Source organism: Rattus norvegicus, chromosome 1 (genome assembly GCF_021556685.1).
Source record: "Rattus norvegicus strain SHRSP/BbbUtx chromosome 1, alternate assembly SHRSP_T2T, whole genome shotgun sequence".
In the NCBI taxonomy this organism is placed as follows: domain Eukaryota; kingdom Metazoa; phylum Chordata; class Mammalia; order Rodentia; family Muridae; genus Rattus; species Rattus norvegicus.
In genome coordinates this window covers 187,446,425-187,471,296 of record NC_141534.1, presented here as the reverse complement: position 1 = coordinate 187,471,296, position 24,872 = coordinate 187,446,425, and the positions used below count along the sequence as shown (strand labels likewise).

The 24,872-nt window shown below is 42.7% G+C and overlaps 2 protein-coding genes across 14 annotated transcripts in view; one reads left to right on the top strand and one right to left on the bottom strand.

The window, feature by feature from the left end:
- Anks4b (ankyrin repeat and sterile alpha motif domain containing 4B) overlaps positions 1 to 24,872 on the bottom strand; it is a 58,969-nt gene that overhangs the window by 12,067 nt on the left and 22,030 nt on the right. For 2 of the 3 annotated variants that reach the window (XM_087591261.1, XM_087591263.1), the window contains one exon: positions 11,140 to 11,252. The gene's annotated coding sequence lies outside the window, so the exon portion shown is untranslated. Of the gene's footprint in view, positions 1 to 921; positions 1,179 to 11,139; positions 11,253 to 24,872 lie in introns of all 3 variants that reach the window. The other variant, XM_087591252.1, reaches the window with a different exon arrangement.
- The window catches only part of Zp2 (zona pellucida glycoprotein 2), a 30,946-nt gene continuing 19,592 nt past the window's right edge, over positions 13,519 to 24,872 (top strand). For 6 of the 11 annotated variants that reach the window (XM_087593887.1, XM_087593874.1, XM_087593858.1 and 3 more), the window contains exon 1: positions 13,519 to 13,745. In XM_087593887.1, the coding sequence (XP_087450013.1) occupies positions 13,690 to 13,745 (56 nt within the window). In that variant the 5' untranslated portion in view covers positions 13,519 to 13,689. Of the gene's footprint in view, positions 13,746 to 13,907; positions 14,404 to 24,872 lie in introns of those variants that run through there. The other 5 variants (XM_087593890.1, XM_087593869.1, XM_087593867.1 and 2 more) reach the window with 1 other exon arrangement.

Below are 24,872 nucleotides of genomic sequence, written 5' to 3'. Positions count from 1 at the left end.
TCTCTCTCTCTGTCTCTGTCTCTTTCTCTCTCTGTGTCTCTCTCTCTGTCTCCCTCTCTCTCTCTGTTTCTCTGTCTGTTTCTGTTTCTCTCTGATTCTCTGTCTATCTCTGTCTCTCTCTTTGTCTCTATCTCTGTCTCTCTTTGTTTCTCTCTCTGTCTCTCTGTCACTGTCTCTCTGTTTCTGTGTCTGTGTCTCTGTCTCTATATCTCTGTCTCTCCCTCTGTCTCTCTCTCTCTCTCTCTCTCTCTCTCTCTCTCTCTCTCTCTCTCTCACACAGAGTGGTTACCATTCTCCAAAGTTGACTAGACCATTTCACATGATAAAAGGGTATTATATGTAGGGGCTCTACTATCTCCATACCCTTGCCAGCTCTTGTGATACCCTGCTTTTTCTTATGGCTTCTCAGTGGATGTGAAACTGCACCACTGAGCCTTTCATTTGCACCTTCCCACCACTAACAGCTCTCAAGCGCTTTTCAGCCAGCCCCGCATCTGGTACTTGAATCTCTTTCACATGTTCTAGTGCTGGTACCCATGGATCATAAGCTTCCTCTATCCAGTCTCTACACAAGTCCTCTCTTAACGATTTGGGACAGCATGAAAGGGGAAACAGAAACTTTTAAGATGGGCGTTGGAGCAGAGTTTAGGCAAACATTTGTGGATTTTATTACACCTAAGTTGAAAATTTGTCTGTAATCAACCTAAAATTCATCAGTTACAAGGGTCAACCATATTTTATATGAATAGATGAAGCTAATACATAAAATTGCAGAAAGACTAAAAGTAAAAATTATAACAAGTAAATATGAATTTTAAAAAATGGTATAGATAAACTTGTACTAGACAGAAAAAAATTGCATAGATAATGAAAATGATACTAATGAGGGAAAGAAAACAATAGTTTTGAGCTTTTATATACCTAAAGAGATGGTTTGAAAGAGATTCCCCTTGTAAGCCTCAGGAGTATGAAGACATGGTCCCCAGTGGTAGCTGTTTCGGGAGGCTTCACAGGTCTGGCCTTGTTAAAGGCTGTAGGCCACTGGGCACTGGGCTCTCAGGTTTCAAAAGACTTCTTCCATTTCAAGTTGCCCTCCTGTTTGTAGTTCGAGATGTGCACCCCCAGCCACTGTTCCAGCCATCTTCTGCCTCTGCTCTGCCACCATGAACTCTACCCCTCTGGAATTGTAAGAACAGAATAAACTCCTTTGTCTGTGAATAGTTTAGTGATGGTGTTTTAATCACAGAAATAGAAAAGTCGCTAAGACATTCAATAACAAAGACCGTGGAGTTGGCTCAGCAGGTAGAGTCTTTTGCTGCCAAGTCTGAAGATCTGAGTTTGATTCCCAGGCCCCACATGACGGAACGAGCCAGCTCCCACAAGTTGTCCCCCACGTCCACACACAGTGTGACACAAACACAATCTCATACACAAATAAACAAGCACACATGTAATATCTACCTAATAATACAACCTTCAGATAGAAAGGGGAATTAGGCAGAATTTCAAGAAAAAAACCCAAATATATAACTACTGTGCGATTTCTAATATACTCTAATGTGGCAATAAATATTGGTGATATAAAAGATTTTAATACAATTATCAAGTTTTATCCAATAATTACATATAGGATCTTGTACCTAATAAATGCCTGAATGGTTATACACATACATACATACACACACACACACACACCACAATTTCTAAAATAAAAACAAAAAGTTTTATAAATATGTTTTCTGAAAGCATAAGTAGCAATCCAGGCATATATATTCCCTTGTATATTTTTCATTTAAAAACATACCATTTATCATTTCCCCCCTCCTCACACACTGTTTTTTCCCACATTGTTAAAAATAAAATGTATGCAGATCATTTTCGAAGTCAGTAATTGTACAGTGAGCTTAATTCTTTTGGCCAAACCTTTATTCAAAGTCTGTTTTTCTCCTAAGCATGAGGGCACAGCTGGCATCTCCAGGTTCTTCACAGTAATGGACTACTCTGAGGGTCACTAGACTTGGTTTCCTTTTCCTGTCTCTATGTGACCCTCAGTGGAAGCTGTATAAGCTACCTGAAGGACAGTGCTATTCAACTATAAGAGATAAGTTTTGCTTTAAGGAGAGGATGGGGTGAATAACTGGATATTTTAGAGGAAAGGAGGAAAAAGAAAGGACAGATTGTTCAATTTAGTTTTTGCACAAGGCTCTGTAATTTAGACACAATCCCATTCATTAGTGTAGTATAACAGAGAAAAGTATAACCAGAGAAAAATCTCAAAGATGAATTACTTTCAATATGATCTTAAGTGTCAATCTTCTGAGAGTCAGCTGTCAGAAGATGGTGTTAATGATAATGAAGAAGAAAATGAACAGGATCCAGATGAGAATGAAGGCATAGAACAAAGACGATGAAATGAGGGCTGGTGAGATGGTTCAGTGGGTACAGATGCTCGCTGCCAAACCTGATGACCAAGTTCAATCCCCAGGACTCACATGGTAGGAGAGAACTGACTCCATCAACTATGCCACAGCATATGCATGCACGACATTTGTAATAAATCAGTGTTGCTAACGGAAGAGGAAGAGGAAGAAGAAAAAGAGGAGGAGGAAGAGATAAATGAAAACAGAAGGTGAGAAGGTAAGGAGTAGGAGAGGTGCTTGGCTTCAGCCATTCTTACCACTTAAACTCACCCATGAATGAAAAACTCATGTTTTAAATGACAGCAACTCTGGTACCCTCTGACATCCCCTCAGTCAAATCTCCTTGCAATATTGGGTGTTGAAGAGAAAGAAGCAGAAACAGACCCTTCTTACTGTGAAGTGTTGAGGTTTGGTCCGTTGCTGTGTGCTGTAATGCTAAATGCTGGCCCCCAGATCTGGTTGCCTCAGGTATGAGGAAATCCTCACATATACCAAATGATGCTATATAGCTCTGCTTCTTAATTTAAAACTATTGATCAAATAAAGATGCCTACACAGGCAGTAGCTGAGCAGAAGAGGGGTAAGTATGGCTTCACTTCCCAGGGCTTGAGTTCTGAGGAAAGACCCCAAGGAGGAGAGGAGAGAGAGGAGAATGAAGAGAGAAGACGACACCATGGGGTAAGGGATCATGAGATGAGGACTGGCCAGATGGCGTAAGAGCGGCTCAGGTAGGGTGTGGCAAGTCATATTTCTGGGTTACTGACAGGGAAGTAGACAAAATAGCTTAGAGGATTGATATCCGCCCAGCTCTAGTGGTATTAAAAGTTTTATAAATATAAAGATTTATGTCTTTTATCTGGAGACTAAATGATACAAAGTGGGGTAAAACCCCCCAGCTAATTTTTACAACAACATTTTGGCACCCACCTTGGGGCAAGAACTTACTCTTAACCCAAATTTAAGAATTCAGAATCCCAGATAAAAGGCACACTGACCCTTTTTGAGATAAAAGCCATGATAGTAGCTAGGAAGGGAAGGAGAGATGTTTCCTCAGCAGTGTCTGTTTTTCTCCCTAAGCCTGTGGGGTTCTAACAGGGGTTAGAATGTATACTAGCTTGGCGGGCATGATTCCAGGGGCTTAAAGAGTAAGCTAAGATACGATATCCAAGTCAAACCACACACCAGGTGGCAGAGCCCATGGGCTACAAACCAGCAGACTCAAATGCCAGCCTGGGCTCTTCCTGGGCGCTGCTCTGCTCTGTTGCAGAGGCACAGCTTTGGAGCCTAGTTGGACAGGCACTGAATGCCCCTGCTGTGCTGTGAAGCCAATGAAGGCCTACCTCTCAGCAGACTGCATTCTTCCCACAGCCAAGAATTATAGAGAACTAATATAAATAAAATAGCATGCTACCTTGAACAGCCAACAGGGTCTCTGTAAAACGTGGGGCTCCTACAGAAAGACTAATGTCAGTTCATGAAAATAACATAAAGGCCAAGTTACTCTGAGCAGCTGGTCTCTTTGGACATGGACTCCGGGGGAAACTGGTGACTGCTTGGCCTTGCACATGGCACATGGCCCAGGCCAAAACCTCTAAGCACATACAATGTGGCTTGGGAATATGCTCATACACTAAATGGAAGCAAATTTAATAAAGTTGAATGCAGACAAGGATACTAAATTAAGAGAAAAGGGTAAGATAAATAAATCCACATAGATATTAATCTCCAGAGAAGAGAGAAAGAAATTGGAATTGATGTAAATGTTTTCAAAGGAACATAGATACTGAATAAATAAACTCATGCCTTTGATCTCAATACTTGGGAGACAACGGCAGAGACAGATAGGTTCCTTGTGAGTCTGAGGCCAGCCCGATCTACAGATTAAATCCAAATCACCCCAGGCTACATAGAGAAACTCCGTCTCAATAAAAAATATTGTTTTAAATTATTTTAATTGTTTTAAAATGATGGTGGTTATAAGTTCAATGTTATGATGTTATGGTATATTGTCTTTGAGAGAGCTCAAAATAGAGCAGACTTAGATAGAAAAGAGGCTGCTGGATTGAACCAGTCTATACTTCTAATGAATTCAAAATGCTGGACAAAGAATGTGCTATGTTGGAAGAGAGAATTTATGCTTATGTCAACAGGAAAGGAGAAATGGTTTTGGATCCCATCCAAAATTATAAAGATCAGATTTGACAGAGGGAAACTCCCTGAAGATCTTGGCTATAGACAAGAAGAAACCAATCAAGACTGAAACAGGTAGCTTGTATATTGTAATCCTGTACTTTGGGAGCAGCTCAGGGACTGACTGAGACTTAAATGCTGTATACAGACAAAAATCCTATTGGCTACACAGTCCTCCTAATTTATCATTACATGGCATAAATTACAATTTGGTTATGTGATCAAACTAACTTCTAAAGAAAGACAGTTGTCTTTCACCTGCTCAAACAAGGAGCAGAAATTCATCTTCACTTGATCTGTGTGCACACTGCATATGAATGTATTTATAGAAATATACATTGCGGGGCTGGGGATCTGGCTCAGCGGTAGGGCGCTTGCCTAGGAAGCGCAAGGCCCTGGGTTCGGTCCCCAGCTCCGAAAAAAAGAACCAAAAAAAAAAAAAATATATACATTGCTTATAAGATTTGTATGTTGTAGAATGAAAGGCCAAGGAAGCAGCCCTGGCGAGATCCACCCTTGAGGATGCTGGGACACCTGATCCTGCTTCAGACTGATGTTGTTTCCAGAGATTTGCCTCCAGAACAGCTTCAGGAAGGGCTGTTGATCCCAGATGACCTTGCCTCATCCAGCCTTTCAGGTTGATCCACTCAGGACTTCACTTAATCAACACATAGAGACTGAATGACAAATGATACCAGCTAGCTTTCTTGACATAACCATTTTTCCAATTTCCCTTTGGGCCCCCAAACAGGAATTCTTTGCCCCAATTCAGCAGAAGACAGTTATAAAAAGACTGTCATCCCAGTCCCTTAAGTTGGGGTGGATGGTTTTGGTCATTTTAGGGGGTGATTACAAATAATTATGGTCTTAAACAGGAAAAAAAATGAAATAGGGAACCTAGACTTAGGAATTTCCATCTTCCCTTGCCTTTTATTTATCCTTCTTTCTCTCTTAGATAAAGGGAAGGGGGTTATCTTTGTTTGGGTTTTACTTCAGTGAAGAAATACCATGACCAAGGCAACTCTTATAAAGGACAACTTTTAATTGAGGCTGCCTTATAGACTCTGATGTTCAATTCATTATCATCATGGCAGGAAGCATGGCAGAATCCAGGCAAACTTGGAGCTAGAGAAGCCAAAAGTTCTACATCTTGATCCAAAAGCAGGCAGAAGAACTGTCTCCCAGGAAGTCAGGAGTAGGGTCTCAAAGCCCAGCCTCACAGTGACACCGTTCCTCCAACAAGGCCACACCTACTCTAATAAAGCCATACCTACTCCAAAAAGGGTACACCTCTTAGTAGTGCCACTCCTTGGGCCAACCATATTCAAACCACCAGTGGGCTACATAGCAAAACCTTGCCTCAAAATAGTTAAGACAGTCCCACTTTCTGCATGGCCTATGCTGCCTGAGCTCTGAAGAATCCTTCAACCACAGGAGTTGAGAAGAAAATGGGGGAAATGTAGACTTATCATATAGAAGTAATAGAATAAAAGGGTAGATTATTGAATCTATTCTTCAGCTTAGAGTTATTGCTATTCTCAAATGAGATTTTGGGTTTTTTTTTACATTGGTACAAAATGTTATATATTGATACAGATTTAAGGGTTTCATTGGCATAAATCTTTGTATACTGATACAAAATTTAAGGTTAATATTGTTACAACATAATGTATGTATGTTCTAACTCTTATATAGATAAGTATTATGCCTATGCAACTTATTTAAAAATACAAGGTTTGGTCCCATTCCTTTTAATAACTCCTATTACAAACTGCTTAGAATAATCAAGTAATGCAAGTTAATAATCAGTCAATCAAACTCATGTTCATGTTAGATACTAGTTAGGATTATTACAGAAGTATACATCCTGAGTTGAACAGATAGTAGGTAGTTAGAGACAGGCAAAGTTTGTTTATTCAGATATGCTATAAATAGACAGATGGTTCTCAAAAAAAAAAACAAAACAAAACTCAGTGACTCACAGGATTTGTCATTTAAACATCATTTTATTAACTTAAGATCTTTTCTGACATTGAAACGTGTCAACTCCTGGCAGTACCCCATTCGGCTTGAAAAAGGATGATAAGCATCAAAGGCCTCTCTATGGAGTTGCTTTGATTGTGTTAAGCTAACCGCTGAGGGGAAAACAAAACCAACAAGCCCTAAGTTCATCTGCAGGCAGAATGCTGATCAGAAAGGACAAATAGATGCAGGGAACTTGACTGCCAAGATCTATCAAGACAGGGTAAGCAAGTCCTTCATAATTCCTGCTTTACAAAAGGTCTGTCAGATATTCTGGGACAAAAGGCTGAAGATAGATGCCCTAACATTATGGAAAATACTGAAGGCTGATCAGATAGTCGGCTGTCTCTGTCATTTCTATAGTTTTTGGAAGGTGAGCCCCTGTGCTTCCTGCATATTCAAATAATATTTATTCCTTCTCAGGTCTCTGATGGAGTTGAAGACTAGATAGTCAGAGTCTTACTATAAGCTTGAGTTGTTTAGGACCTAAAAAGATGTTTTTAAGTTAATACAAGTTAGAACAGAATTTAATTTAGATACAGAATGCTGAACTCAACAAGATAGGATAGCTAATAGAATACTTTCTCCTAAATTGCCAAATACAAACAGACTGAACTTTGTGAATGTAACTCATAATTTTTTTCATAATTGTTCCTACTATGTGTCATTTATTATTATAAGGAGAAATGGCCCTTTTATTTAGATAAAAAGGGGTAATTGTTGAGGTTTGGTCTGTTGCTATGTATTATAATGTATGTACCATCCCCAACCCCAAGATCTGTTTGCCTCAGGGGTAAGGAAATCCTCAAGTACACCAAATGATGCTATACAACCCTGCTTCTTAATTTAAAATTATTGGTTGAATAAAGATGCCTACAGCTTATAGCTGGGCAGAAAAGAGGTAGGTGGAGCTTTGTTTTCTGGGCTTGGGGTCTGAAGCAGAGGCCATGAGAAGAGAAGAGAAAGGAGTGCGAGGAGAGATGAAGGTGCCATGGGGTAAGGGATTGTGAGACAAAAATAGCCTAGAGGGTTTATATCTGCTCAGCTCTAATGCTATTAGGGATTATTATAAATATAAACATTTTGTGTCTTTTATCTGGGAACCAAATGATCCAAGATGGGATAGAAACCACCAATTAATTTCTGCAACAGCAGTGAAGCTCCTCCTCATTGCCCGTCCTGGGATGAGACTGAGAAGGGCTGGAAGGCCTGTGGCTTTAAGATCTGGGATGAGTTAGCCGACCAAGTTTCCATTTCCTCGTGAATGAAATTGGAGGATGTCACTAATAATCATATTACCAGCGAACAACTTTATAGTAGGGAAGACAGAATGAGAACAATTCCTTATAAAATATAAAGTGAGGTTTTACACATTAAAGCAGACAGAGAGAGAACTTTAGTCCAGGGATTGGGGTATTTTCTTATTCCCCAGAGAAAATAAAGTGAATGGGAAACAGAAAATTTTGTAGGAACATTAAGGGAGCAAAAGTTAATTATACACAAACACATACACACACACACACACACACACACACACACACACACACACATACACATACACACAAACACAAACACACACATACATACACACACACATACACATACACACAAACACAAACACAAACACACACATACATACACACACATACACATACACACAAACACAAACACACACATACACACACACATACACATACACACAAACACACACATACATATACACACATACACATACACACAAACACACACATACATACACACACACACACACACACACACACACACATACACATACACACAAACACTTGCATATCATACAGACACTAACTCCTTGGGAGGCCTTGCTACAGAAAACAACTATGGATTCACTGCCTGATCTTGAGAAAACGAGACATGTTTTCTGGCCCCAACAGTGTGCAGCAGTGTGGTGCTCTGGGAAAGCCGGAGGAGAATATTTCCTATGCAAAGTGGAGGGGAGAGACTTGAGTAACAGACATGTGAGTAGCAGTGGCCTCCATTACAGCTCTCTTCTACTTTCTTTCCTAATGAAGCCACACCCTGTTACCTACCAAACCTCTTTACATTCCACTAACACCCGGGCAGCTCACCTCAGGGTGACTGTCCTGACTGCTAGGGTCACATGTCTCCTTGCTGTGTCTGCCCTTTGTCTCCTTAACACTCCAGGGAGGTGGCCTGTTATCCAGAACCCCCATTACTGAGTTATTTGAAAGACTTGCTACCTAGACACCATGTTGAGCACCTGCCTTCCACAGAGCTATCATTGGCCACTGTCAACCGCCACTGTGCTCATGTTTCAGCTGCCGTGCCCAACACACCTGCCACTGCCTGTATATCAGTGGATTGTGCTGACCAAGTAGTCCATCTACCGTGGAGTCCAATCCTGGCCAAGAGGAGCCAAAACACACATGAAGTACTTACCTACTCTTCCATCTATGAAACAGAGTCCTTGTACACGGAAGAGAAAGGAAGCAGAGATGAATGGAATTTAGTACCTCCAATCTATTCCCAAGATAAAGCCATGTTAGCAAATGTAAATCAAATGCCTTTGTTGTCTTGAAAATGTATTTTGTGGCTAATTGGGAAAGAAATTAAGTGGGCTACATGGCCCAGAAACACATATTTCCAGTAATGAGCTTGGCCTCTGTATCTAAGAGATCTTGTTTCCAAAGCAGACAGAGTGAGTTTGTTCTTTGAGGCTATTAACGACTGATTACTATTCATGACTAATTACAGAAGAAATGGTGGGGAAGCACATCCTGTGAAATAAAGGGGGAAAAAACTGGAGGAACACAGCTGTTAACAAGATTACCCCTCCTAATGAGGATCTTACGAATTTTAGGGGAAATGAAAGTAGTAAGATAAAGGTGACTTGAAAGGGTAACAAAGGCGCTGTTGTTGAATGGGAAACACAGAGGCAGGCCAGCACAAAAGACATTGTCACCAGCAGCTTTGTCCATGAACAGCTTCTGAGAAATCTTGAGAAAAAGACACAGCCGATGCCTTGCCCAGAAAATGGATGGCTTTCTCTTTTAGACACTAATGAAGTTGAACTATTTGGTAAGGGATTTCCCGAATCAAAAGAGATCTCAACATCTCTGCTGCTGATTTAAACACATACATCCCATACAGGGAAGGCCATTGGTGAGGTTATTCCATTGCTTTTAAAACCACAGGCATAAGCAATAAAGAGGAAGCACGGTCCTCATTTTTGTTTTTCCTTCTGCAAATAAAAACACTGATGAAAATATTTAGGTGGGTAAGTTGCCTATGGAAATTGCAGTGCCCCTGAAGTATTGATAGGGCTTAATTTAGTCACATAAGTTTCAAGCCCCATTTTTTCTGCCAGAAAAAATAAAGACAGAATTGTTATTGTACCATCTGGTTTACATGAGGAATCTCTTGGCTTTTCTTAACAGCACATTTTATAAATGCCAAATCCCAGATGGCATACATTGTAACAGTGGGGCGTTTTCTAAGGGCTTCAAAAAACAAACCCTTTAAAATTTGAATACTGGCTAGTCTAAGCAAGGGCTGTGAATTTAAATTCTAATGAATGACCTGGCTTTGTTAGCAGGACATAATTCCCAGCTTCCCTTCATGCTTTTCTCCTTCCTCTTTTGTCCCTGGCCCTATGACCTGGAGATTTCAATCAGCAGCAGCCTTCCAGGAGCAAGTCACTTGTATAAATCAATGACCTGAGTCCTCACTCAGAACTCCAGCTCTAAATAAACTGCAGGAACAATGGTGACCCTGGGTGTCTGCAAGCCCACACTTGTGCTATAAAGGGCTCACACACAGTCCGGAAGTCAGGCTTGAACACAGAAGCAGAGCTTCTGGGAGAACCAGGATAAGGGATTTATTCTTGGGGTTAGAGCCTGTCACTTGGACTGGTGTTGTTATTGTTGTTGTTTTTCCTGTACCTGGTATTAGACACCACTGAAGTCAGCCATTGGGAAGGGAAACTGCCTGTGAGCAATGCAGAGACTAGAAAGCCCCAAACCTAAAACAACTAGAACCTGAGCTCACCCACCCCGGGTCTCACCTGCAACTGTGATGATGCTGACCTCTGTGGGATAAGCCTCTGCCTCCTGGGACCAAGCTTACAAGCATCTGACTCACCTGACTTAGAACTTAGCAAGGAGGGGCTGTAGCTGCTAACTAGATGAGCTAGCATCTTGGCCACAATCCATATGGTCTCCGTAGGGCTGGAAACCAAATGCCCTTGGTTGGTGGTCTAAACATGGCCTGTGGGTGTGTTTGGTTTAGTGGGTACAGGATTTTAAAGTTATTATGTAAGCAAAACACTAATCCTTAAATTGAAGAGATTTAATAGACTGGGTATTTGGCTTTGAATGAAAAGCTGAAGGGCATAGCAATGACCTTTGCCTGAGCATTAACAACACCTGGGCTTACCAGGCCTTCCAGCCTCCACTGTCCTGGTCTGTAATCCTGCTCTGGGGACAGTTAGTCAACTGTCAGTTCTTACCATATGGAAGCTGTCTCGTTACATTCAGCCCACTTCACACGCAGATTCTGAGGGAGGGGTATCAAGAAGAGTGGTCAGATGCCTTTTAAAAAGTTGTTTTAGCTGCAAAGCTTCTGTAAGACAAAGGACACTGTGGTTAGGACAAAACGGCAACCAACAGATTGGGAAAAGATTTTTACCAATCCTACAACAGATAGAGGGCTTATATCCAAAATATACAAAGAACTCAAGAAGTTAAACCGCAGGGAGACAAATAACCCTATTAAAAAATGGGGTTCAGAGCTAAACAAAGAATTCACAGCTGAGGAATGCCGAATGGCTGAGAAACACCTAAAGAAATGTTCAACATCTTTAGTCATAAGGGAAATGCAAATCAAAACAACCCTGAGATTTCACCTCACACCAGTGAGAATGGCTAAGATCAAAAACTCAGGTGACAGCAGATGCTGGCGAGGATGTGGAGAAAGAGGAACACTCCTCCATTGTTGGTGGGATTGCAGACTGGTACAACCATTCTGGAAATCAGTCTGGAGGTTCCTCAGAAAATTGGACATTGAACTACCTGAGGATCCAGCTATACCTCTCTTGGGCATATACCCAAAAGATGCCCCAACATATAAAAAAGACACATGCTCCACTATGTTCATCGCAGCCTTATTTATAATAGCCAGAAGCTGTAAAGAACCCAGATGCCCTTCAACAGAAGAATGGATACAGAAAATGTGGTACATCTACACAATGGAATATTACTCAGCTATCAAAAACAATGACTTTATGAAATGTGTAGGCAAATGGTTGGAACTGGAAAATATCATCCTGAGTGAGCTAACCCAATCACAGAAAAACACACATGGTATGCACTCATTGATAAGTGGCTATTAGCCCAAATGCTTGAATTACCCTAGATGCCTAGAGCAAATGAAACTCAAGACGGATGATCAAAATGTGAATGCTTCACTCCTTCTTTAAAAGGGGAACAAGAATACCCTTGGCAGGGAATAGAGAGGCAAAGATTAAAACAGACACAGAAGGAACACCCATTCAGAGCCTGCCCCACATGTGGCCCATACATATACAGCCATCCAATTAGACAAGATGGATGAAGCAAAGAAGTGCAGGCCGACAGGAGCCGGATGTAGATCTCTCCTGACAGACACAGCCAGAATACAGCAAACACAGAGGCGAATGCCAGCAGCAAACCATTGAACTGAGAATAGGTCCCCCGTTGAAGGAATCAGAGAAAGAACTGGAAGAGCTTGAAGGGGCTCGAGACTCCATATGTACAACAATGCCAAGCAACCAGAGCTTCCAGGGACTAAGCCACTACCCAAAGACTATACATGGACTGACCCTGGACTCTGACCTCATAGGTAGCAGTGAATATCCTAGTAAGAGCACCAGTGGAAGGAGAAGCCCTGGGTCCTGCTAAGACTGAACCCCCAGTGAACTAGACTGGTGGGGGGAGGGCGGCAATGGGGGGAGGGTTGGGAGGGGAACACCCATAAGGAAGGAGAGGGGGGAGGGGGATGTTTGCCTGGAAACCGGGAAAGGGAATAACACTCAAAATGTATATAAGAAATACTCAAGTTAATTAAAAAAAAATAAAATAAAATAAAGTTGTTTTAGTTTATATTTTTTCGCCAGTTAAACAGTTTACTTTTTAATAATGGAAAGACATCAACCCTAATAGGCCAAACAATCTTCCATTCTCATTATGTTTTCTCATTTTTGTTGTGGTAAGGGCAGTACTGCTGTCCCCGATGGCAGCTTCAGGCAAGAGGTGCAAATCCAGGGAGTAGAATTTAAAAGCTGAAAAGAAAATTCTACGAATTCTAGGTTTAAAAATATAAAATTAAAAGAGTTAGCCCCAAAAGCCACAAACTCAGGGCTAAGCCCTGCCGCCAGGAATAGCAGGCCATAAAGATAAAGAAAAGGAATGCAAGAACCAGCTCAGGCTATCGAGGACTGAGCCATAAACCATCCAAAGACATCCCCCCAGCTTACTCAGAGTCATACTTTAACCAGATGTCCTCCAGACCCTGATAAGCCCCTACTTGTGCTTTTCAGCCATTGTGTCCTACAGAGAGCATTCCAAGAAACCGGACAGCCCAAGCCTAACCAGAGGTGTTTCAAATACAAATGCTCCATCAATTTTGACAAACTTTTAAAAATAATGAGGACCTAAAGACCCTACCCTTCTCCTGATTTAGTAGCTCTGTTCCAGGAACCAGGGGGCCATAAAACCTTCTGGCGTCCCCTTATCTCCTGGAGCCATAAAACAATCTTGTAACTTGTGGTACATTCCCCTTTGACATCCCCCATCCCCTGGTGCTCACAGCCTCTGCCTTTAAATACTCTTTTTCCCAGCCTCTCGGGGCCGACACCTCTGTCTCCTGCGCGGGATATGTGTCGGCCCGGAGATCTCTGTAATAGGTCTCCGTAATAAACCTCGCCTTTGCTTATTACATCCAAAATGGTCTCTCTGTGTCTGGGGTCCGCGATTTCCCAAGACTTGAGTAAGGGTCTCTCTGCGTGGGATCTTTCATATTTATGGGGGCTCGTCCGGGATCTGCGCGACTACCCCAGACTCCGAAGACCCCTTGGAGGTGAGTTGGATGTTTGTCTGAGTGTTTCTGTGTGAGCGGCGCCGCAATTGTCAGTCTGTGTCTGTCTCTGTTTTGGTTCCGCCGTGTGTGTATATATGTGTGTCTTAGTACTGGTCAGTGTTAAGAGGGCAGATGGGTATTCCTGCCCTGTGGTAAGAGGGCAGATGGGTATTCCTGCCTTGTGCTGAGAGGGTGGATGTGTATTCCTGCCCTGTGCTAGGAGGGTGGATGTGTATTCCTGCCCTGTAGGAGAGTGGATGTGTATCCCCACTCAGTGCAGCTGCCTTTGTGGTCCGTGAGGACCCCCTGGCTGCGGAAGGGGGGACGCCCCGGGCCCGCAAGGCTGCAGCCCCTGGAAGACGTTCCACGGGCGGAGAACAGTCGGGAGAGCCCGGCTATGGACAGTCAGGAGGACCTGACTCTGGTTTTCTGGAACAAAGGAGATGGAATGCTCCTTTTACCTAGGCGGGAGTGGACGAGGAATCCCACTCCGTCAGAGGTCGAGTTCGGCTGCCTATTTAAATATAGGCACGGACAAGTGTGCTTGGTCGTTAGGACAAGAGGACACTCTGGAATCCTGTTGGGAGGTGGAATCAGATGGTCCATCTCATCCCAAAAGCAGCTAAGGTTAAGCTGCAGTTTGGGCCACGTACTGAAGGTACCAGACATCTGTGAAAGTTGGTTATAAGATGCTTTGTCTTGGTCTTGTTTGTCTGGCTTGTTTTCTGTGGTATTGTCGAGTGTCTTTTTGGCTTTTGTTTCGTTTTTGAATTTTGGACTGACGACTGTGTTTGAATTTGGACTGACGACTGTGTTTAAAATCTTGGACTGATGACTGTGTTTGAAATCATGAAACTGTTTGCTTTGTTCGTCAAAGAGTTTTACTTGGTCCTCTTGGTGCTTAAGTTAAGAGTTAAAAATAATTTGCTTGAGAGAAATTGTTTTCTGCCAGGGAGTTTTGTCTTTCTCTCCTGAGCCTCCTCCCCAAGGAGAGAGGCCCCTCCCTTTACTCCCCTTGATCAGCCTAGCTGCTGTTAACAGTTGTGTAAACAGACATTAACAAAAGCCTTGAGGAAGAAACCGCTCATAAATAAAAAAGTTCCCCAGATTAGGCCTCCGGTATGAAACAAGTATAGTGAGTAAGAAACTTAATTTTATGGACCCCGCTCTAGTGGCGGTGTGTTGGTTGATAGCCAATGTTAAGTTTTTAAAACATAGTGTTTTATCTGTGCTTGTGCTTGAAACACACAGTAGGGGGGAGCGAAATTAGCTGCGGAGCTGCTGCAGCGAGCATGGGGACTTCTCAAGTCTCTCCCAATTTTTCTGGCTCTTCAGGAGCTGTTTAAAAGGAAAAGGCTTAAGGTAAAAAGAAACACTATAGAAAGATTTCTTAGTGAATTACTACACCTTGGTTCGCGATCTCTGGGAATCTCACGGTGGACAGCTGAGATAAGCTAAAAAAAGATTTAAATTTTGCTTGGGAACAAAGAATCTTAAAGGTGGAGTTTCAGCCGGTATGGCACTTAGTGCGTAGCTGCCTAAAAGATCAGAAATGCTGTCAATAGGCTATAAAAAAAGGGGCAGGCTGTGTTAAAAATGCTACATAAAGAATAATCTAAAAAGGCTGAGAGTGAGGTGGGGGAGGACTCTAAGGAAAACAAGAACAAAAAAGGAATTTCTGCTTTTAGTGACCAGACCTTCAACTCTTTTGCTCACAGAAAGAGGGTGCTCATTAAGAGAAGTTCTTTAAGGAGCCTGCCTTATCTGCTGGCCCTATTCCAAGAGAGTAGCCAGTCTCCAGCATTAAATTACTTTTCTCACTGGTCATCATTAGCATGGAGAATGCCTTTGATCCTATCCCCACAGCAGCCAGTTCCTGCCCCTGTGGTCGAAATGTCCCAGGTTGGGGGACAGAGAAGCCCCTAAAATAGTTTCAAAGAATCTGCAACAAACTGTAAAGAACTTTGTTTTGTTTTGCCAGTTTAAATTTAGAATTCAGGCTTTGGCTGTGGCCGAGGTCAGGATTAATGTTTTCGTTTCCATGGGCCCTTAGCCCACTGAGACAGTTTGGTAAAGGACTACTACTACAGTCCTGATATTCAGAGACATGGAGAGAGCTATAGTTTTTTTTTTATTAAAGGTTGGTACTATAGTATTAACAATCTCTTTATTAGATATAAGAGACAAGAAGCCCCAGGTGAACTGGTTACAATTCTTTTGTCAGCTGCTTAGTATCTAACACCCAGGTTCTACCGTCTCTCCATCCTTTTGTTATTAGTTCTTACTAGAAGCCTAGTGTCCTTCAGAGGCTGGGTTTATTGAGAGACAGAGCCACTGAGCTGGCACTAAAAGAAGGTACTCCTTAAGAGAAAATCTAAGTCAAGAGAGACAGCCGGTAACAGATAGGCTGCCCCTCTGCTCACTTTTCTGTTTCACAGACACAAGGTGTTTTTGTCCCAAGAAAGCCTCCTGGCTTAGCTGTGTGACTAAATGCTATTTGCCCTCTTCAGTGGACCTCTATTCTCGAGATTCCCTTGTTTTCTCACTATCCCATTTGAGATGCTTGTTAGTAACTGTTACAGGTCTTCTTTACCACCAAGGAAAGACAGAATCCTACTAGAGGCCAGAAAAAGTGTTCCAGAGATGGATGGAAGGCCCTCACTTCTGCCTGCTCTCTTCAGACGCCTGAAGGTAGGGAGTGCTCCAGGTCTGCCGCCAGACTCCAAGGGTGGGTCTCTGAGGGGCTGGAAAGTGCCCCACCAATCTGGCTAAGATAAGGAAAGGATATAAAGAGAATGTTACAGAAATTTAAAGGGTTAAGTTGCTGAGAGTTAGTACACGTTACAGAGAAAGAGGTAAAAAGAACAGAAAGCTAGAGAAAAAAAAGAGACAAAAAAAAAGAAGTTAGAGAGATAAAAGATGAGAGAGGAACATATACTGGCCACAGTAGTTAGGGAACCTAGGAAGATAGTACCTGACAACAGAAGAGAATTCCTGACTAAAGATCAGTGTGCCTAATACGAAGAAAAAGGATATTGGGTCAGGGACTGCCCCAGAAAGAACAAGAGGGGACACTGGAGAGCCTCTTGGTGCTGGCTATACACAGAGATAGAAGGGAAGCCCGCCCAGTTGTTTTGTGGATACAGGGACCCAATGCTCTGTGCTCCTATGCCCCCCTGTGGGCCAATATCCAAAGACCTTGAGTGCAAGGAGCTACTGACAACGAACAATACTTATGGACTGCCCGAAGAACAGTGGACCTTGGCGTGGGCCGGGTAACCCACTAGTTCATAGTCATCCCTGACTGCCCCCATCCCTTGCTCATGAGAAAATTGCTCTCCAAATTGGCTTGCGTGGGCTGAAATGGCTGGATGAGGCCATGTGTATACATATCTATAGACTGTGTATGTGGAGCTTAAGACCTGTCTCAGTACACCAGTAACTGATGCTGGGAGTTGAATGGCTTAGTGCTTTTCTGCTTGGAACACACCGTTCCTGCCAGCCGGGCACTGACAATTATCACCCAATCCAGGACTTAAACTGTGATAGAGTGGCTGATAGAGTGGGACCACTAGTCAGCTGCCATGGACTAGATTCTCCACCGGTTGGGGACAATCTGGTCACCTTGCTGCCCAATCCGGACCTGGAGCCACCACAGCACGAGTGTCAAACACTGACAGAAGCACATGGGTGGAGGAAAGACCTCTGCGACTGGCTGATTGACCCCTGCTGAAAGCCGAGGACCTTGTCCACAGACGGGAACAGTTCTCTTCATGAATGAAGGTCAGAGACAAGTGGGTGCTGCCATGGTGGACAACACAATGTCATCTGGGATGGCTGAACCTCTACCCCCCCAGCACATCAGCGCCACAGATGCCTTTGCCATCTCTTGGATGCCCTGATGAAGCCAACAACTGTGAGTACTATTCATTGCCCAGGAAAACAGGAGGGAAGAGATTCAGTGACATGGGGCAGTGACAAAACAGATAAAGTGGCTCGGGAAATGGCTATACAGGAGCCTATCCTGGTTACAGGCCTGCAAGAGACAGCCACTGAGAACTAGGATTAGACTAAGGGATGGCCTCACTTAGAAAAGGCCCAAATTGCTTAAAAGATAAAGGACAATGACACACTTGAGGGGAAGCTATATTCCCCAGAGAACAAAGAAAAGACTCACTTTGCCAAATAAAAAAATAGACTCATTTAAGAGATAAGAAGTTTGTCCAAATAGTTAAAATATATATAATAGACTTTAAGATTTTAGCCAAGAGAGACAATAAAAAAGTATAAAATACGTCAATAAATAAATGCTTAACAAACAAACAGGACAAAGAGACCTAGAGAGTTTAACAAAAAGTCGAAGTAAACTTCACTGAGATAAAACCAGAAAAATATAATCACAAATATCTCCTAGTGCTTGTAGATACTTTTTCAAGAATAGATAGAAGCTTTCCTCACCAAACGAGAGACGGCCTCTACAATCATCAAGAAGATACTAGAAGAAATCTTCCCCAGGTCTGGAATGCCCAAGGTAATCTGGTCAGACAACGGCCCTACTTTCGTTGCCAAGGTAAGCCAGGGTGTGGCCAAGTATTTAGAGGTCGATTAGAAATTACATTGTATTTACAGACCTCAAAGTTCAGGACAGGTAAAATAAATAAGTAAAACTCTAAAAGAGACCCTAAACAAATTGACCATGGAGACTGGCACAGACTGGGTGACACTCCTTCCCTCTTGCTCTCTTCAGAGCAAGAAATACCCCTTCCAGACTCAGCTTTACCCCCTTTGAGATCTTATATGGGGCCTCAGCTCCCCTGATTGTATTAGATGATGTTACTGAACCAACATGTCATAGTGCCATAGTAATAATGATTTGTGTGCCAGGCTAAAAGACCTACAGGTGATACAGAAAGAAATCTGCTCACAGCTGACAGCAGCCTATGCCCCGGAGACCCCTGAGACATCCCATCAGTTCCAGGTCGGAAGCAGCTACACTGAGCCCAGACACTCGAGCCTCGCTGGAAAGGACCGTACCTGGTGCTGCTGACCACCCTGACAGCCGTCAATTCTCAGCCCTCACCAGCCGTGTACTTACTAGCTGTTAGGGCTGAGAGCTGGGACCTAGAGGGAAATTTAGTCACGTTTGTCCCGGGTTCCATCGAGATAGGTGTGGGGATAGGCTTGATTTCTATTACAAATGATGTAACATTACATATGTTAATACTCCTAACACTTCTTGGGACTGTGCCTCAGGGATCACAACCTATATAAGTTTAGAAGTTCTGAAAGACAGTCATGACCTTGATATATAGGTTCAGATAGTGTCCAGATAAAATCCTGACGCTAAAAACTTAATAAAAACAGAGTTGAGAATTACTTAGGGCTAAGGCTATCTAGGTGCTGCAAGGGCAGCACAAGGACATCTGCTGTTGCCCTACAATACAAGGCTTATAGAGAATTCAGAACTGCCATTGACTTAGATATAAAAAGAGTGAAAGACTTTTTAGCTGACCTCCAAAAATACCTAACCTCCCTCTCAGAGGTAGTCCTTCAAAATAAGAAAAGATTAGACCTGATATTCCTTAAAGAAGGAGCCTGTGTGCTACACTGAAAAAATGTTGCTTCTATACAGACCATTCAGGAGTAATTAAAGACTCCATAAATAAACTTAAAAAAAGGTTAGACAAAGACAGACAGAAAAACACACAAGAGATGGTTCGAGAGCTAGTTTAGTAGATCTCCCTAGATGACTACCCTACTCTCTGCTACAGCTGGGCCATTATTAATAATTTTCTTGGTTTTAGTTTTTGGCCCCTGCGTGACAAACAGGTTAATTGCTTTTGTTAAAAATTGAGTGGGTGCTGTGCGGTTGATGGTTGTGAGACAACAGTACCAGTCAGTTAGGACAACTGGTGAGACCAAATACGAGACTTGATATCAAAATTCTAAGATTAGAATTATTTAGTAGGAGAAGACGGGAATGAAAAGAAAATTCTACGAATTCTAGGTTTAAAAATATAAAATTAAAAGAGTTAGCCCCAAAAGCCACAAACTCAGGGCTAAGCCCTGCCGCCAGGAATAGCAGGCCATAAAGATAAAGAAAAGGAATGCAAGAACCAGCTCAGGCTATCGAGGACTGAGCCATAAACCATCCAAAGACATCCCCCCAGCTTACTCAGAGTCATACTTTAACCAGATGTCCTCCAGACCCTGATAAGCCCCTACTTGTGCTTTTCAGCCATTGTGTCCTACAGAGAGCATTCCAAGAAACCGGACAGCCCAAGCCTAACCAGAGGTGTTTCAAATACAAATGCTCCATCAATTTTGACAAACTTTTAAAAATAATGAGGACCTAAAGACCCTACCCTTCTCCTGATTTAGTAGCTCTGTTCCAGGAACCAGGGGGCCATAAAACCTTCTGGCGTCCCCTTATCTCCTGGAGCCATAAAACAATCTTGTAACTTGTGGTACATTCCCCTTTGACATCCCCCATCCCCTGGTGCTCACAGCCTCTGCCTTTAAATACTCTTTTTCCCAGCCTCTCGGGGCCGACACCTCTGTCTCCTGCGCGGGATATGTGTCGGCCCGGAGATCTCTGTAATAGGTCTCCGTAATAAACCTCGCCTTTGCTTATTACATCCAAAATGGTCTCTCTGTGTCTGGGGTCCGCGATTTCCCAAGACTTGAGTAAGGGTCTCTCTGCGTGGGATCTTTCAAAGCCACAAGGGAAAAAATTGCAGAAGGAAATCAGACAGGGCATTTGTGGAGACAAAAAGCTGCATTTTGTAATCCAAAGCACTGTCAGACCTCAAGCCGACTCCAGAGCATGGACGTTTAACATCAGAACTAGAGGAAGTGGGAGCCTGCGGGAGCCTCGGTGAGAAGAAAAGAGAACACTCAACACAGCAAGGTCACCCACACCAGACTGAGGCAGGATGTAAGACAGGAACATTAGGGGATCCGGAAGGGAAAGGAGCCCTCCCTCAGGAGGAGTATCACCTTCCCTGATCTCAAATTGTACAACAGAGCTATAATAATAAAAACTACATGGTACTGGCATAAAAACCGACATGTTAATTAATGCAATCAAATCAAAGACCCAGACATAAATCCACCCACCTAAGAACGCCAGATTTTTTTTAATAAAGAAGTCAGATATACACATTGGGAAAAAGAAATCATCTTTGACAAAAGGTGCTGGTCAATCCGGATGGATGCATGTAGAAGAATGCAAGTAGACCCATATTTATCACCATGCACAAAACTCAAATGGATATGGATAAAAGACCTCAACATAAAACCAGACACAAAGAACCTGATAAAAGAGAATGAGATAAACAGCCTTAAACACATTGACATGGGAAAGGACTTCCTGAACAGAACACCAATGGCATAGGCACTAAGATCAACTATTAATAAATGGGACACCATGAAACTGAAAAACTTCTGTAAGGCAAAGGACGCTGCCAATCAAAGAGGCAATCTACAGAATGGGAAAAGATTTTCACCAGCTCCATAACCAATAGAGGCCTTAGAGCAAAAATATATAAAGAACCCAAGAAATTGGATATCAAAAGGATTTTGTTTTGTTTTGTTTTAGGGGATGGAAAGACAGCTCAGTGTTTAAGAACATTGAATTATCTTCCAGAGGACCTGGGTTCAATTCCAAGCACCCACATGGCAGCTCAGAGGTATTTCCAGTCCCAAGGGATCTGAAATCCTCCTATGGCCTCTAAGGACTTCAGGCATGCACAGGGTGTACAGACATATATGCAGCCAAAACACCATACACATAAAAATAAATAAATAAAAGTTAAAGCATTTTAAAACTATTTTATCTAGTATTATTGTGTAAATGATGAGTGTGTGTGTGTGTGTGTGTGTGTGTGTGTGTGTGTGTGTGCAGATAAAAATTTACAGCAATCATTTCTCTCTTTCCACAGTTCCAAGAACTGAACTCAAAGCCAGACTTTATTGGCAAACGCTTCTGTCCACTGAGCCATCTTGCCACAACGATAATTAGGTTTTTTTTCTTTCCTGATGGTGCTGAGGGATTGAATTTAGGGCCTGGTGCTGGACAAGTGATATCTCTCAGCACCTGATGACTTTTGTGGCTGTTGTCTTGTGGTGTGTGTGTGAGGGGAGGTGCACATGTGTGTACATATGGAGCCCTAAGGTCAACCTTGAGTGTCCTTCCTCAGGAGCCATCCACCTTGGTTATTTTCTTGAGACAGGATCTCTCACTGGGATCTGCTGCTCAACAATTAGGCCATGGCAGCTGATTGCGAGCCCCAGGGATCTGCCTGTCTCCTCCCAGCACTGGGGTTACTGGATGGACTACGTACCTAGCTTTTTACTTGGATTCTTGAAAGTGAACTTAGGTCCTTGTGTTTGCAAGGCAAGCACTTTACCAAGTGAGCCTCTCCTCAGCTACCTTAAATGACTCGTGAATGCTGTCCCCTCAGTAGCTCCAACACAATCATGTCCTACCTGGTCTGCTCCCCCTGAGGTGTCAGCTCATCAGCAAATACATGTATATTGTGCATTTACATAAAGACTCCTGTAGTTACCATTAGCTTCATTCCTGCCCAATCCCAGGCATCAGAATGCTTGTTCTACATGGGACAAGATTATGTTAATACACTCACAGGACTGTGAGACTTGCACATTGTATAGCTGTAAGTGTTTACCATATAAGGAGCTTAAACATCTGAAGACTTTCATATCTTTGGAGGCAAATAAAGGGGCAGGCAGGAGGTTCTAGAATTAATCCCTCACAGATGCCCAGGAACAACTGTATTTTGTAGCCTATAAACTAAAAGAAATATACTACACCGGTAAGAAAACCTTTCCTCCATTATTTTAGCCATCTCTCTAGCTACTACCAATGGTATATCTATACTCATGTTTATTGTGTAAATTATTTTAGTTAACCTTTGTTTATAAATGAGCCTTTAAAAAGAGAGAGAGAGAGAGAGAGAGAGAGAGTGTGTGTGTGTGTGTGTGTGTGTGTGTGTGTAACTAAGTTTACTCTGTTCTCTACTTATCAAAGCCACCCTACCTTTCATTTATAGAGGATGTGATCAACCTTTGTCCTGTTGTTTGTTTCTGAATCTACTATGGTCAAAGGTTGATTCAACTTGGACCTCCTAAAGGTCCCATGTGGACCCTGAATTAACATACGAGGCTGTTAGGAAGCTATCATAGACTGTGAAAGAATGTTCTCGCTGATATTGGCTTACTTTCCAAGTTAAATTCATATTTGATATTTGAAAGCTATTTTAATCCATATTAGCATAACTCTATATTTTTTCATTTATCTTGGGCTGCTAAATTTTAATTAATGCCATCTTGTACTTTTAAGACTACATGAACTGTAAGAAAGACACAGAGTTTTAAAACACTTCTCATGTGGAAAGAGAAAGGAGAGTCGGGGAGAGGATAGAAAGGGGAGGAGAAGGGAAGAAGGGGAAGAGGGGGAGAAGAGACAAGGAGGGAGAGAGAGAGACAGAGATAGAAACTGAAACTCAAAATGAATGAGAAGGGACAGGGACTATGGAGGCCAGGCTTCTCCCTTATACAAACAGAGGTAAATGACCTTGGGCAAATCTCTGAACCTCTTTAGACTCACTATCTTCATTTTACGATAGGCAGTTAGACTTGTGTGAAACCTGGTGTCCACAGCCACTCTCTTGGGTATTACATCATCACACCACACTGTCACCACACCGCTGAATTGTGACCCCTAAGACTTTGATTCCCTAGCTCACTCAAATAGAAACCAGGCTTTAAAGTGAAGTCAGCAACAAGGCCAAATGATTCGATTCAATCCAAGCAGGAGTGGCAAGAAAAAGCCTCGAGACCATGCTCACTCTTCTGAGAGGCTCCTCCTATCCCCAGGGGGAACATTACACAGTATTTAAACCTGAAGAAGTTCAGGTGTTGTAGCTGCACATAGGTAAACATCACTTGGAGGCAGAAGGAAGAGGATTGAGAATATAAGGCTATTCTGAGCTATATAGTGGTCCTAGCCAGCCTGATCTATGTACAAAACAAATCAGAGGCTGGGTGGTGGTGGCACATGCCTTTAATCCCATCACTTGGAAGGCAAAGGCAAATGAATCTCTGAGTTCAAGGTTTAGCCTGGTCTAGAGAGCTGGTTCCAGGCCAGCCAGCACTACATGGAGAAACTCTGTCTCAAACAAACTAATAAACAAACATCAGAGCTGTCTGTAGTAGCAAAAGTCCAATGAAACCACAAGAGCTGGAACTCTACAGTCTCCTCCTCTGGGCAGGGGTGGGTACTCTTCACTCTGGCAGAGCTGTCTAGACTCTTATGCAAGCACACAGCATGTACCCCCACACAGACTCATATACGGAGAAACATAGGCCTCCCCATTTCCCTTTCATAAAAGCAAACCAGAGAAGCATGCTAAGTACGTATGTCCTATACTCTATATAGTATCATACTGTATTGTAACCTATACTGAAACTCCACTTTGCACTCATCTTCCAATGCTTCTGATGAATTCACAGAATCACTCTTGCAAGCAGAAGTGGCTGACTCTCCTTCAGGAGACTGTACAGGGTGTGACAGGAGATTCAATCCTTAAGAGTTATCTAGAATTGCTTGTGTGAACCATTACAAGGACAGCATCGGCTCACAGAGGGGAGCAATAATCCCCTAGGCATTCCCACATACGTAGGACTGACCTCAGAGTCCCTCAAGAAAAATGCCGTAGGAGTGAAGAGAGGAAGGGCTTCGTGATATTCAGAAGGAACTGAAGCATCCAGAGGAGAAGAATCTGTGGCCATAAATAGCGATTTTAAATAAATCTTTTGAAAGCCTCACTGAAGAGAGCATGGAAAATTCACACTTGAAACAGAGCTCACTGCCTTGTGAACCATTGAGAATCTGCAGTTTTGTAAAGACTTCAGCTTTTCTGACCTACAGGAGCATGGTCTTATTCCTCACTCCCAACACTGGCTGCACCGAGTCCATGTGCTCCCCAGGGCATGGTTACAAGGCTTCCAGACCTCAATCCTAGGGCCATTTCTCAGTGGCTGCCCCAGGTGGGCACAGCATCAGTCTGGGTCAGGTGAGGCAGATGAATTTACTCCTGGCTA